A 14,848-nucleotide genomic window follows, 5' to 3' on the forward strand; every position below is an offset into this window, starting at 1 on the left:
GCAATGTTAAAAGAAGAGATCCCTGGTAATGGAGGAGACTAAAATCTATATTGATTGAAGGGTATTTTGGTCATTTTCTGAGCTGATATTTTGGTTCAAAATATAATATTGACATTTTATATTGCTTTAAAGGTGATAGGAGTGTGATCATTCAATTTAAAAAATGACCCAAATATGAGAGATTTTAGTGCAATTTATCCTTAAATATAATAATTATATAATTAAAATTATTAAATAAATAAATAAAACTCCGTAAATAATACGAGTAATAATAAATAAAAAAATAGAATGGTCCTCCAAAAAGACCGTGTGTTTTGGGACGAAAACTAGTTTGGTCGATCCATAAAAGGGAAGAGGAGAATGTGGTGGAGAATTACAAGAGCAGTAGATTTAGGGCTTCTCCAATTTAATCGTGTATGATTTTATACGAAGAATATTTTTTAAAAAAATTAAATTTAAATTTTTCTTAACAATTATGCCATGATATTATCCATACAAATTATATGATATGACTCTTTAATTCTTATTTTATCTGTTAATTAAAATATTTTATAAAAAATGTTAATAACAATTAATATATATATATATATATATAATTTATTATTTTTATATTGCCAATTCTAATCATACCATGTACCTTATTTTTGTATCCGTATTATTTGAGATCCATCCAAAAACAAAGTTATGGAACTATAAGAAGGGCTATCCAAAACCCAAGTGCCTCGGTTATAGTCGATTTTGTTCGCGTCTCGACAAATCGCCAAAGACCTTTGGATCCGAACCGTCCCTGGGCCAAAACTCAAACAAACTCAGCCCGCTACTCAGCCCTAAAGAGAGACAGAACTCCGACTAGGTAGAAGAGAAGTCATTTCCATCTAAAAACACGAAATCAGCCATTAAAACCTCTGGAGAAGACGAAAGCGACTTCGGATACATATATATATACACATATAAGCGTAAGGATTCTGATTCTATGCAAATTCGTCTCTCTTTCTATCTATCTGTATATATTGCGTATATTTGTTTGGAGTATTGAAGGGTTTTGAAATTGTGCTGACGATTTGTGGCTATTAACCTAATCGTGTATTTGAGATTTTGAATTCTCTGATTGGGGACGAATTTGCACTCAATTTGGTAATTTTGTCTGTTTTTCGGATCGTGTGGCTCGTAGGAGAACATCATGTTTCTGAATTGCAATTGAATTAAATACATATAGATACATATTCACTGTATTAAATGTGTTTTTTTGGTTTTGAAACTTGAATTTTACTCTGAATGTGAAGTGAAGTAAACTTACTTATTTTTTTTGTTCGGTTTTCATTCTTCTGGACAGTATTCACTACATTTGCTGATCTCGTGATAATAAAGTAACAAAAAAATGCTCTCTGGATTAAAGTTCATTCCTCGGGATAAACTTGATACGGTAATGCCTCAGTTTTTGTTTTCTTTTGTAAATAACTTTCAACTACATACTCATTTTTGGGTTTTGGTCTTAGGCACAAGATGAGAACTTGGATGATTCTAGTAGAGAGAGAAAGGAATCAAATAGTAGGAAGGAAAAATATAAAACGAAAAAGAAGACTTCCAGTTACAGTAGTTCAGATGACGAGGACCTTGAAAGAATGAAAATAAAATCTAGAAAGAAGAAAAAGTGGTATTCTTCAGAGGAAGATGAAAGTGATGATGTCCATTCTGGTAGCGAAGCTAGGCATCATAGAAAAAGTAAGAAAAATGGACGGAAGAAAAAGGTCACTATGGGAGAGGACCTGCATGGTATGTATCATTCCGGTTGTTTTTAATTGGAGTACATGATATATACTGGTTTTCCATTTTCCCCTGGATTTGTTTTTACTTTTATTCTTTTTCCATCTCCATGTAGATGATGATGGGGAATTTCATTCTTCAAATGCTAAGAACATCATGAGAAAAGAAATGGGATTGGAGTGGATGCTTAGACCTAAAGATGATGCAGAGAGAAAGTCGGCAACAACTTTTGACCATCAGCCAGAGGAAACGCCAGAGGAAACTCCGACTGAAGAGGTATGCTCTCAAATCAAATAATCATTATAGCCGGATTTGTGGTCATTGGTGGTGTTGTTTTGATTCCCAGGTGCCAACTCTTTATTGTCACTTCATAAGTTTTGCAAAATGACTTATCCATTTTCACTGCTAGATGCAATACATATCCTAGAGAATCTTAAAATAACATATGAATTTTACACCATCTAAGGCAGTACAGGCGTTTTAATATCTGTTATATCACATGTAATTACTGTTCGGATTGGCTTAGAATTTTCTCTAAACATGTCCCAGAAAGGGCATGAGCGTCTAGTCTACCTAGATTTATATAAAAGCCACTGATGCTCGGAAGTTGGAAATGCTGTTAAACTTTTCCTTATCCTCTTTTCAATGGTTCATTTTTCCATACTCATTTTCTGTTCTATAATAGTTTCTAGAGGATCTTCTCTAATTTGAATTAACCAGGCAACCAGGCTAATAATTTTATAAGGAATGTTTTTCATCGCCATAAGGTTTAGATCTAGTGGCTTGTTGGGAAGCTTGAGTGGAGGCCTAGGGCTCCGACAGCATAACTGATGATATTAATTTACAATCTGAATGAGAACCATCAGTCTTGTCAAAGGCACACCTATGCGTGCGCTTAGGCTCCAGTCTCATATAGGAGCAACACTTGCCCCTGTTGTGCGCCCAAGTGCGCCTTTGACAATATTTGCGCCTTTAATATGGAATATGATTATCTTTTAATAGTAATTTAATTTTTCCATTGTGCGCCTCGCTTCACTCAGGCGCACCTCGCTTTGACGCCTAGTCTCCAACGGATCTCTAATGCCAACACTGAGAACCATCTTGCAACTTTAAACAAGTGCAATTCAATGTATCATCCCCGTTACATATTTTGATGTTTGATGCAAGTTAACTATAGGAAATTCCCTGAGACATTCTTTGTTCTTGTCATTTTTTGGTTTGTGTGTGTATATGTTATGTGTTGCTTGAGTAGTTGTGGATTGAATACATCAAGAATAAAACTATATCAAGTATAATTCTGGAGATTTTGTATTGAAATATGTACCCCTCGTTTGCTGGTTAATGCTAGTTTGCATGATTTGTGAAACACACATGCTGCTTTTCACATCCTTTATTATGTTTATGTGGTGGTAGTTGTGGGTTTTGTCTGGCAGATGAAGAGAGTGAATCCTAGAGAATTGAATCCATATCTGAAGGATGATGGAAGTGGTTATCCAGAAAATGGAGATGGAGAAAGGAACCATCTTTTGTCTTCTTCACTTGTTGGGGATGGAGGTGCAAGCTGGAGATTGAAAGCCTTGAAGCGTGCTCAAGAGCAGGCAGCTCGCGAAGGACGGAAGCTTGGGGAGGTACGTTGCTATAACTTTCTGGTTTAAGCAAGTCTTCATTATTTATTACTTCTGCTGTATTGAACTAAAAATTTAACAGGTGGTTGAGGAGCGGTGGGGTTCTCTTGGTCAACTGGCAGTTTCTGTGTCCTCTCGTTCAGCTGCCCCAACCCATGCCCATCTGCATGCCATAAAAAGTAGAAAGAGGGGGCAAGTAGAGGAGCAACAAACGCTTACAGATAATCAACATGGAAAGGTTACCGAGAAGGTACCTAGCCATTCTTGATAGCATTTTTGTTGCAAAATGTTTGAATTTTTTCAGTCTTAAGTTAGAATTCTGAATAATAGGGCTGAATCTTTTGGATATGAAATTTTCAATTTCCAGTTGAATATTACTCCACTCAATTCAATCTAAGTCAAAAAATTTCCCCAACTATTTGGGTAATTTATATAAGTCCTAGATACACGAATCCTATTTTGTCATCTTGCTATAAGGCTTTAACCTCAGTCGAATCACATTTTCTCATAGCTTATAATCTCAATCAATGATAGTTTTAGTCTTTTGCTTAAAATAATTTTGCACTCAATTTGGACCACATTAGTCTTCCCAATGGTAAATTTACTGGTATTGGTTGCACATGGCCAAACTATTTTAATAAAATTTTCTCTCATTTTATCTCCTATGGATGTCTTCACAACTTTATCTTGAATGTGTTTATTTTTTATTTGAATCACGAGCAATATAAATCTTAAATTCCTGAAACTTGAGTAGGAATAATTGTTATTTCTTTGAGTAGGAAAAGAGAGAAAAGGGAATTACCTTTTGCTTAAGTGTTATATTTGTTAATATCAGGACACTGGCCTTGAACGGCGACAGGTTGCATTCCACCGGCATCCTCAAATGAGAGCGCCCAAACTTCAAGATTCTTTATCCTGGGGGAAACGGAAAAGTCAGATTATGTCAACAAAGGATGCTGGCATTATCTCTTCCGCAATATCCAGCATGAATAAGTTTTCCAATGACGGAAGCTTCATGAATGAAGTTATGCGTCAACAGTATGATGGTCCTGGTGGTGGTTCATACACGAAGTGTGAGAAAAAATTGGATATTGAACTGTCATTATCGGAATCAGAATTGCCTAGTAAAGATTGTTCAGTTAATAAGCATGAATTAAGTGCAAACCAGTTGGCAGCAAAGGCATTGCAGCTCCGTCTGAAAGGAAACAATGAAGAAGCTGAGAAACTTTTGGTGAGACACCACTTCCATTTTCACATGATTTTTCCTTCCTTCTATTTCTCCCAGTCTACATGAACTTGCCTTTTCAATGTTTACAATTGTTTGTCCATGCTCACGTGTGTATTTTTTAGTTTTTTTCCCCTTCTGAGAAGAGATGTTTGTGCAATATACAAGGGTTTGTAGGGTGTGGAATGTGGGCTTGATCAAAGCTGTAAGAAGCAAGAAATATCTTCATTATTTTTGTTATTCTTGATCACTGATATTATTTTATTAACTTGTTCATAACTAGGTGTTAAATGTTGAAAATAATTGGTCATTTTTAATATCAAATTGCTTATTAATGCTGTAAATTTAGATTTTAAATTGGTAAATGAGGAATTTGAAAGTCCTTTTGCACATCATCTCTTGAGTGAGTACTTAACGCTTTGTGCTGCATGCTTAATTAAGTGGGTAAAATGAGAGGTTTTATGCATCAAGTGTTATTCTATCCCAATGATCTGCAGCTCAGTTGGTTTCCTCTACGTCTCTCAAGCAATGGAGTGTAAGCTGACTGATGTAGACAAGGGGGTTCTTTATGCTTCAAGAAAGCTGTAATGTTGCAATGTATTTAGTTATATAAAAAGAAAGGTAATTTTTTTTTTTAGTTTCCATGACTATTGGACTTGTCAGGTATTTTTTTTGTAGATATGAAGCAATTGTTTGTTGTTATGGTGTACGAGATTATGATTATTGAATTAATCCTACAGCAGGATTACAACTACGAGCATCCTTGCCAATCCAATCAATTATCCTGGGTTTAACAACTTTGATTAAAAATGCTGACGCAATGGCATGATTCTCCCATTTGGTATTCTGAGATTGATGATTTGAATTGATATTTAGCTATTTGATCACAAGGAAACTAAGTATACTAGTAGTTTTATTTATCATTGATGGAGTATTAATGAATTTAGCAGTTTTATTAGGTTTGGCGCATTGATTTATATTTGTTGCCATTGCTGCTAAAGTTGTGTAATTAGCCTAATGGCTTTCTTGGCTCTATAACGAATATCAATAAATGATGCAAGTGGTGTGTTCCTGTAGCTTATTTGCTCCTCTGTTCTTAAATACTTAAATTCTTTTTCTTGAAATAGAAGGAAAATGCTATAACATGTTTTTTTATTTGTTTTTTTTGGTAGAGTAAGGCAATAGTCCATTATATTGTGGCAAGTGCCAAAATAGTCATGAAATGTGCATCATTAATTGTATTTGTGGTACTATGGAAATATGTTTGGACTTACTTTTTGTGCAATAAATATTTGTTGTGTTGTCTTTTGTTTTGTTTTTTTTGTTTTTTTTTGTTTTTGTTTTGTTTTTTTTTATGGTCTCTTTTTTAATCATTTATATGGGGAGAACTCACTATGTGGAAAAGCGCGTGTTAAAAGAGTTTCAGGTTGCTTAGTAATTAAATAAGAAGGTCTGAGGTTTCACATCCATGATTATCTTTTGTTCCTTTGCAGAAAGAAGTAGAGAACATGAAAGTTAAAGAGACTGCTGTGGATGAATCAAGCAGGCCACGGAAGGAAGTAAACACAAGCAGGTAATGTTGCATCTGACTATTGTTGGTTTATTTTTTAAGTGGATTATTGCTGGTGTGTTCCCCGTTAATTGAGGATCCATGGAGGGGTAGACTAGATGCAATAAACCTTTGTCACTATTTGCACAAAATGGCTGCTCTCAACTTTCAAATTAATGTTCTCGTGCTTGAAAACCTGAGTGTTTCACCCATGCACTAATGAAAGCTATAATGTTATTGAACATATGCCTTCATTGTGGTTTCTTTTTGTAGTTCTAAGAATGCTATATGTTTCGGACTTCTATTTGACAACTTACGCTGTGTTTGGAGTCCCAGGATTTCATGAGAATTGGATTTCAAATGTAATTTGATTTGTTTGGAATCATGGGATTTTAAAAGGGAAGGAGAATTGATGGGATTTCAAGGGAAATATTGTAATGTAAGGAAATCCAGGGAAAAATGGAGGAATTTGAAGGGATTCGGTAACTAACTATTATCTTACCAAAATTGTCCTCCAACAATTTCACATATTTGATGTGTCTTATCCAAAATGGTACAAATTTTTTATTTTTATTTTTTCAAATTCCTATTATTCCAAACAGCGAATAAAATCCTATTTTAATTACAATCCTATTCCCTTTTCAATTCTAATTCCAAATCCCAAAAAAAATTGATTACAAACAAAGCGTCAGTCACTTCTATCTTTGTATTCTTTTTCCTTTTTCCTCCTATCTAGAGTAGGCTTGATGCTATAGTTTTCTTCTATTTTCATTTTTCTAGATATATCATGCATGACAAATCTGTTCGGCAAAAGAAGAACGAGGAGGATGCCGACATGCATCTAGCTCAAAAGATTGTGCAAAACCAACGGTATAGCTTAAATACTCAGGCAGATGATGAGTATGATTATGACGATGGTCCAAGGAGAAAGACAAGGAAGAAAGGAGGGGGTAAAGAACACAAGTCAACTGAGATGACTAATTATGCTAAGCGCATCATGACTCAGCAAGAGCGCTGTCAGTTTTGCTTTGAGAATCCAACAAGGCCAAGGCATCTTGTTATTGCAATTGCAAATTTCACATATTTATGCTTGCCCCACTGGCAACCTGTTGTTCATGGTCACTGTTGCATTTTACCTATGCAGGTTAGTTTAATTTCTATTTTAGATTTATTGTATGTTCATCTTATACTTTTCTTGTTATCAACCAAATAATTTATGTTTTCATTTAAGTTTGGTGTTGATTAATGTTGACTGTTAACTCCTACCAGGGAAAGAACATTAACTCAGCATTTATGGAAGTAAAGATGCTTTATAGAGACGAAACCTTTACTTTTTTATATTGATTGTAGTTCAGTATTTAAATGCAAGCCGATTCCTTAATTAGGATATACTGCAAAACAATAAAGAACGTGAATGCTGCAATTCGTTAACCCGAGCTATTATCCGTAATATCAAGTTAACTTGTTCAATTCCTCTTAGTAAACGGGGTGAACTCAAATTGAATGCTATGTTAAAAAATATAAATTATCATGATAGGATTATTTTTATTAATCTTCTGATGCATTGTTTGTTTGTTTGTTTTTTTTTGTTTTACCTAAACAGCATGAATCGGCCACAAGAACTGTTGACAATAACGTGTGGGATGAAATTCGCAACTTCAAGAAATGCCTCATCATGATGTTTGCTAAACAAGAGAAGGATCTAGTGTTCATTGAAACAGTGATGGGGTTGGCGCAGCAACGGCGCCATTGTTTGGTCGAGTGTGTTCCTGTGCCCCAAGAAATTGCAAAGCAGGCACCTCTTTACTTTAAAAAGGTCTGGTTTTTTAAAATTAATTTCTATTTTACTTATCAATATTATTATTACTTTTCAGTTTTTGAACCTGTGTCCTCAAAAGTGTTAGTTTGGAATAATTTGAAAAATTCTCCTTTTCTCCTTTTGCAAATATTTTACTTCACTTTTTTTACAATCATACAGTTAAATAATAATAACATAATAGGGAATGCTGCACAGTTCATAGAGTGAGCTCTGTACAAGTGGCATTTATCCGCTCTATAGTTTGCTCGAGATGAAAGCGGTACCTTAAAGATATTGGTTGTGTACAAGAAAGCTCCATGTACGATAGACTTCATGGTGTATATGGATGTTAACAGATTGGTTCTCTGTTTTCTTACTGCTATTAGGAATGTTTCATTGAAATATCTTAAAACTGTTTTATATCTGTTTGAAGCAATTGTTGAACTATTAGGAAAAATATTAATAATTATCTAGATGATAATAAATGACCTTTCTAACTTGTTTCAGTAAGCATGCCTTGTCCTTATCATTATCTAAGATACTTCGACTCTGCTTATAAAATTGGTCTTTGTTATTTGTTTGGGCAATTTTCTTACTTTTTGGTAGCATAATTGTTAATACTCATTTGAACTCCAAATTCCATTGACTGCAAAGACTAATATTAGATTGAACTTTTAGTTTAAAAGAAACGAAGCTAAATTGTATAATGCGAGGAATCCTGAATGTTATCTGTATCTCTCTTCCATATTACACTGTGTTTATCTCGATACATAGATCTTTTCTTTTGGGCACTTCTTCCAAATTCGCTTTGACAGAGTATGTTTGGAATCTGCTCTGAATTACTTCTGGGGATTAAGGATGATGAGGGATTCCTTTTGCTATAGAAAATATGGGCTTGCACATCGGGAGTATTCCCAGTGACTTGTTTTAAACTACTTAAGTCGTATTGTTTCCTCTAAATATATTTTTTTGACACAAAGTGTCTGCTTTTGCATGCTGCATAATTGCTGAGAATATGTTGGTGATGGATGACTTGGGTGGGATTTTTACCTCTATGGGCTATCCACCACTCTTTATTGGATTATATCGATTTTCTTTTGGTGAAACTTTACATGCTCATTTTTACACTGAGAAGCTCCTATGTTGACACAAAGTAAATAGTCTTTATATGCTGAAGAGTTAACAAGAAGGTTATTGAGATTAGTGAGTTGGGTGACTCACCAACCTCTATAGGCAGCCGAGTGAGGTTATTTTTTGATATAATGTAGAATTGCCTTGGGCTTGCTGACAAGTTAATGGAACTTTCTTATGTTTTTAGCTGTCTAGATCTATGGTTTGTATTTATTATGAGTTTTTTTGCGTACAAGTTTCTAAAAATATGTTTGCTACAGGCAATCGATGAAGCTGAAGATGAGTGGAGCCAGCACAATGCAAAGAAGCTTATTGACACAAGCCAGAAAGGGTTGCGTGGATCAATTCCAAAGGATTTTCCGTACTTCCATGTAGAATTTGGTTTAAATAAAGGATTTGTTCACGTTATTGACGACGAGACACAGTTCAAAAGCAGCTTTGGCCTTAATGTTATAAGGGGCATGCTACAGTTACCTGAGGAAGACATGTTCAGGCGACGGAAGCATGAATCAGTGGAGACGCAGAAGCAAGCCGTTGCAAGTTTTTCCCGAGATTGGGAACCTTTTGACTGGACAAAGCAGCTTGGGTAGGCATCGAAACCTTGCAACATTTTATGATCGTGGCCAGGCTAGAATTCTGTGCATATATGGTGTTGCTGTTGATTACTACGGATAAATATATACATAAACATCAGTCATTGCTGGTGGGTTGAGTTTTGGTACTTCCTGATGGAATACTCCGGTAGTTTGATAATGAACTCTGTATCATTTTAATTAGGTGAAGTTGGAGATGTGGGGGCGATTTTCATCTATCCTGAAGGCAACCTGCACATTAATCCACATTGCCTTCCGATGTAGTCTTCTTCACTTGTATGAAACGGAGGCACACGTCCTCTGCCTTAAGGAAGATAGTACACATCCTCTGCCTTTTTCATCCAAATTGCAGGTTCTATGTGTTTTATACGTCAGTCATTGCTGGTGAGAATTCGTGACAATCAGTTGTACATACAAGAAAATTATATGGGAAGAGAAGGTTAAAAATGGATAGAAAATGATTGATTCTGATGTTATGTTTCCAAGCAGAAGCTTCATTTCAGCAGAATTACTGACACCTTGAAACTGATCTTTGGAATGGGTATAATCAGTTGCTTTGGTAGTTATTAGAAGTCATTATTCTTGATAAATTTCTACATACAACGTGGTATCAACTTAAGTTTTATTTCATGAAAGAACCCATAGTGATTAACGAACAAGAGAAGCGAACCCACATCATAGTAGTGATTAACGAACTAGACAAGCCCATGTTATTTAACAACTCAATTAATTTTCAGAACTTCAGCCAAACATTAGGAAAAAAAAAAATCATTTTACCAGAAATTATTTTACAAGAAAAATATTTTACGGTCAAACAAACAGGGTCGTAGTTCATAACATTTTACTGTCAATGTAGGAATTTTCCCATCCCTCCAACGATCACGACAGTTTAACTCGAGCAAAAACATTTTATGTGTTAAGACTAATTCTTCAAAAAAATGAGTAGATGATGAAAGTTTTCTTGTCATTGAAAATGTTGAAAATGAATCTTGAACTTTCACTCATATTTTGAAATGTAATGTGTCGCAGCGCCGAATTGGTGCTTAAAATTTGGGATTAAAAGAAACTTTGTTCAAATTTTGTACTAAAATTTATTCAATCTCAAGTCGAAGCCAGTTTCGCCAAACATAACATTATTATCTACTTTTATTGTTCCATTTGTATTGTTTTTCAATGTATGAACTTTTCCATTGAAAATGAGTTTCCAACTTTCCAAGCACCATGAGTTGAAGAGGTAGGATGTTTAAAGTGGTGCAATGCTGGCTACATTACGGCTCAAGTATACTCTAATCAATTGCTAGATGTACATAGAGACATAGGTTAAGTAAATGGATGACCTATTGAGTTGGAGACATTGATTATGTTTGTTCCTCGAATTTGCCAAAAAAAAAAAATTGCAAAAAAATTAATGTTGTTCGAATGGAATTGTTATAGTAGTTGAAAAGAAATGGCCGAATTGAAAATGGGAGGAGAGGCTTGATCTGGGCCAAACTGGTGTGTGGTAAAAAGTGATAAAGTTTTTTTTTTTTTTTTTTTTTTTTTTTTTTTTTTTTGTGAAAGTTAAAAAGTGTTAAAGTTAAACCTACTAGGAAGGAGGTCAAATCTCTAATGGGTACGATATTCCTTTCGAACGGTTCAGATTTCATATCACGTAGAGTATTTCCTTTTTCATCTCGTCCTCCGCACCGTTGGATCCATCTTATCATTTTTTCTTCTTCTAGAAATTACGCAAACACACCCGGCTCCGTGTCAGAGCGTGTAGTGTGTGTAGAGATTTAAAGTAGTATATGTAACCCTAATTGGATGTGTAAAGAGCACTTCTTGTATTCCTCTTCAGTGGTGTACGGCGGTATTTACTGAATTTTGGCCTCCTGGTTTGATCCGTTTCATTTGTTTGTACAGAGAAACAACAGTTGAGAGCAGGGTGAGATTCTCTCGTCTCTCTCTCTTTATCTACTGTTTTTCTCTGTACAAAGAAATGAATTGGCTCATGGCTCATCTCTTTTCCTAAAGAGTAGATCTGTATCGATCTTAATTCATTTACTTTCATGGTTTTTGGCAGTGCTTATTTGGTTATATATAATGTGTTTGTCCTTGATGCTTCTGTTTTTTTGACTTCCACTTGATCTTCTAACCAAAAAGAACCAAAAGATCTAAAGTTTTATTTTTTAATTTATTTTTCAGTTGGTGTTATTTTAAGGTCCCTGCAAACATTCTTCTCTTCTCACACTCTGACACACACACTGATAAAATAGATGTGACTATGGACTTACTTAGCAATCTGCAGATAAGTGGAAGAATCTACTTGATTTTTTGTAAGAGAATATATATATTTATATATATTGAGTTTTTTTAAGTGTTGAAAAATCAACAAACTGTACACACCCTCCTATAAAAAGATATTTGTAGAACTGACTTTTATACTTGTTAGCACAAAATTTTCTGAGGAAGCAATTGGAAAAGTTTGAGGCCTTGTGTCCTTTATGATTAATTCAATTTAAAGTAGTTATTTGTGTCATAGAAATTTGTTCAATTCATTCTCTTGTTGAAAGATTCACATAAGGTTATGTTGAGACATTCTTTAATGTAAAAATATTGTCTCATCATATCATATAAATTGTTTGATATCTCCACACAGATTTTGTTTGATTACTACTTGAAAAATATCAACCTATAATAAATTATGATGAGACAATCCTTTATTTGGCAACACTGATAATTTTTTTTTTAGCATTGTTCGACACAGTCATAAGTATACACACACAACCGTGTTATGCAATGGGTTTGGATTGAACAGCTTTGTTTTTTCCCTCCAACCAATTGGGTGGGTGTTATATTATATAAAGGCTAAAATTTCTGTGTCTAAAGATTTGCAGGGAGTGTTTTTATGCGGTGTTTGAGGAGGAAATCCATAGGGTAATTGTTGACAACCAGCTATTCAAGCCTGGGGAACGCGTTGCTATGGGGGCTTCTGGGTTGTGATTGCCCAAACACGAGTTATTTGGAGATTATATTAAAATTTCCTTCCGTTAAATTCAACCACAAAGAAGCTTGTTAGCTTAACTTATAAATAGTTGAGGTTTGTAGAATGAATGTTTGGTTGATTGTCATATAGTACCAATCTAATAGATGTTTTACTTATCACCTTGTCTTGTTTTTTTTTTTTATTTTTTTATTTTTTTATTCAGAAATATCGAAGATGAAATAATTTGTGTGTACAAAAGGACTCAGTTCAGTTGTTTTCTTTTTACTCGTTTTCATTTTCTTTGAGGTTCATGAAAATATCCGATGGCTTGAGGTTCCGGGGTACTTTCTCTCTATAAGAACTAAGAACCCAATATCTGTAACAAAGTAACTGGATTTTCATCCAACTTCGGCTTGAATGTTCTCTCATTCTTTTGCTGCTGGTTGAAAAGACTATCTTGACAATAGAGAATACTAGGTACCTATTTATTTATTTATTTTTTGATAAGTAAATTTGTATAAAAGTACTATAAAGGGGAGCGCATTCCAAAAAAACTATACAAAGGACAAATAGGGCCTATAGACATTCATAGAAGCAAAAAAAATTAACAATATCCTCTAAAGATTTATAATATATCCCTACAACCTAACAAAAAAAAAAAGTAGAAATAATAAAGAACTTAAGAATAGAAATAGGATTCTCCTTTCCTACGAAAGATTTCTTGTTTCTCTTGAGCCAAATACACCATCAGACACATAAAGGTGTAACCCTCCAAACATTATGGACTTGGCCCCTACTATACAACTTCTCCAAGCCTCAATCAACCCTGGAATATTTGGGCATGACCTACATCCTGGACTTGGCTCCCATTATACAACTTCTCCAAGCCTCAATCAACCCTGGAGGATTTGGGCATGACCTACAGAATTCCAAACAAACCAAGTATCAAGTCCCAACAATCTCTAGCAATGGTGCAATGCAAAAAGAGGTGGTCCATTGACTTCTCATCACGAAGACACATGTAACAATAGTTGACCACAACCTGATTCCTTCACCTTAAATTGTCCTGGGCCAAAATCTTTCCCAAAACAGATGTCCAAGCAAAAAGGCCACCTTATAAGGAGCCCTAGATCGCCAAATAGCCTTCCACGGGAAGGAAACCCAGACTCCTCCGTAAGACACCTATAGAAGATCGAACATCAAACCGACCCTAAGAAATAAGGATCCAAATCCAACAATTAGAAACACCACCCGTGATCTCCTGACGATACAACAACTCCAAAAAACCAATGGCATCCTCAATTTCCCAATCCTGAAAGTGCCTCCTGAAACAAACATTCCAAGACGATCTCCCGCTATCAAGCCGATAACAGTTGACTGCCATGGCCTGCCTATCCGTGGCAATCCTGAAGAGCCGGGGGAAAGCAAGAGCAAGAGAACGGTCACCACACCAAATGTCCTCCTAGAAACTAATCCTTCTACCATCCTTGAGTTGAGATCTAATGTGTTTAGAGAATCCATCCCACCCTTTCCGAATGAGTTTCTAAACCCCTACACCCTTTGGAAAACGTCCCTCAAGAGAACACCACCCTCCTCTCCCCTCCCCAAATTTACTCGCTATCACCCTCTTCCAAAGGCTATGCCTCTCCACCCCAAACCTCTAAAGCCATTTCCCAAGAAGAGCCTTATTAAAAGGTACCAATCTTCTAAAATTCAGACTCCATTCCGGATTGGATTGCAAACTTGTTCCCAGTGAACAAAATGATATTTGAACTCCTCCCCCACAGAAAATTCCGTTGCAATATCTCAATTCTCTTAGCTATAGAAGAGGGAATCTGGAATAGGGAGAGAAAATAAGTGGGGAAGCTTGAAAGGGTGCTCTTAATTAGAGTGACCCTTCCACCCTTAGAAAGGTACTGTATCTTCCATCTTACCAGTCTCGTGTCAAATCTTTCTACAATAGTATCCCAGCAGCCCACACACCTCGAGGATGATCCAAGGGGTAAACCCAAATAAGAAATGTGAAAGGAGCCAATACAACATCCAAGGATATCAGCCAACGATGCGATTTCAGGGACCCCCCCAACCAGCACCAAAATGCTTTTCCTCACATTCATCTTCAATCTGGAGTTAACTTGGAACCAAATCAAAACACATCTTAAGTATCTCATCTGGGACACATCCGCATCACAAAATAC

At 35.4% G+C, this 14,848-nt stretch overlaps 1 protein-coding gene and 1 long non-coding RNA gene across 2 annotated transcripts; both read left to right on the forward strand.

Moving 5' to 3' along the window:
- The first annotated feature begins 737 nt into the window (after positions 1-737).
- On the forward strand, positions 738-10,156 carry LOC132275045 (uncharacterized). Its single transcript, XM_059776418.1, has 11 exons — positions 738-956; positions 1,334-1,423; positions 1,497-1,773; positions 1,880-2,040; positions 3,198-3,392; positions 3,472-3,639; positions 4,225-4,620; positions 6,108-6,187; positions 6,944-7,307; positions 7,767-7,979; positions 9,353-10,156. The coding sequence occupies exons 2-11, from the start codon at positions 1,379-1,381 to the stop codon at positions 9,680-9,682; spliced, it is 2,229 nt and encodes a 742-aa protein (XP_059632401.1). The 5' UTR covers positions 738-956; positions 1,334-1,378; the 3' UTR covers positions 9,683-10,156.
- A 762-nt stretch (positions 10,157-10,918) lies between these two features.
- LOC132275046 (uncharacterized) lies at positions 10,919-12,829 on the forward strand. The gene is made up of 2 exons (XR_009470583.1): positions 10,919-11,609; positions 12,554-12,829. It is a non-coding gene; the product is annotated as an uncharacterized LOC132275046 (long non-coding RNA).
- Positions 12,830-14,848: the final 2,019 nt, after the last annotated feature.

This window comes from Cornus florida, unplaced genomic scaffold (assembly GCF_030987335.1).
Source record: "Cornus florida cultivar Cherokee Brave unplaced genomic scaffold, ASM3098733v1 CherokeeBrave_3.0.0_Hap2_Chr09, whole genome shotgun sequence".
In the NCBI taxonomy this organism is placed as follows: domain Eukaryota; kingdom Viridiplantae; phylum Streptophyta; class Magnoliopsida; order Cornales; family Cornaceae; genus Cornus; species Cornus florida.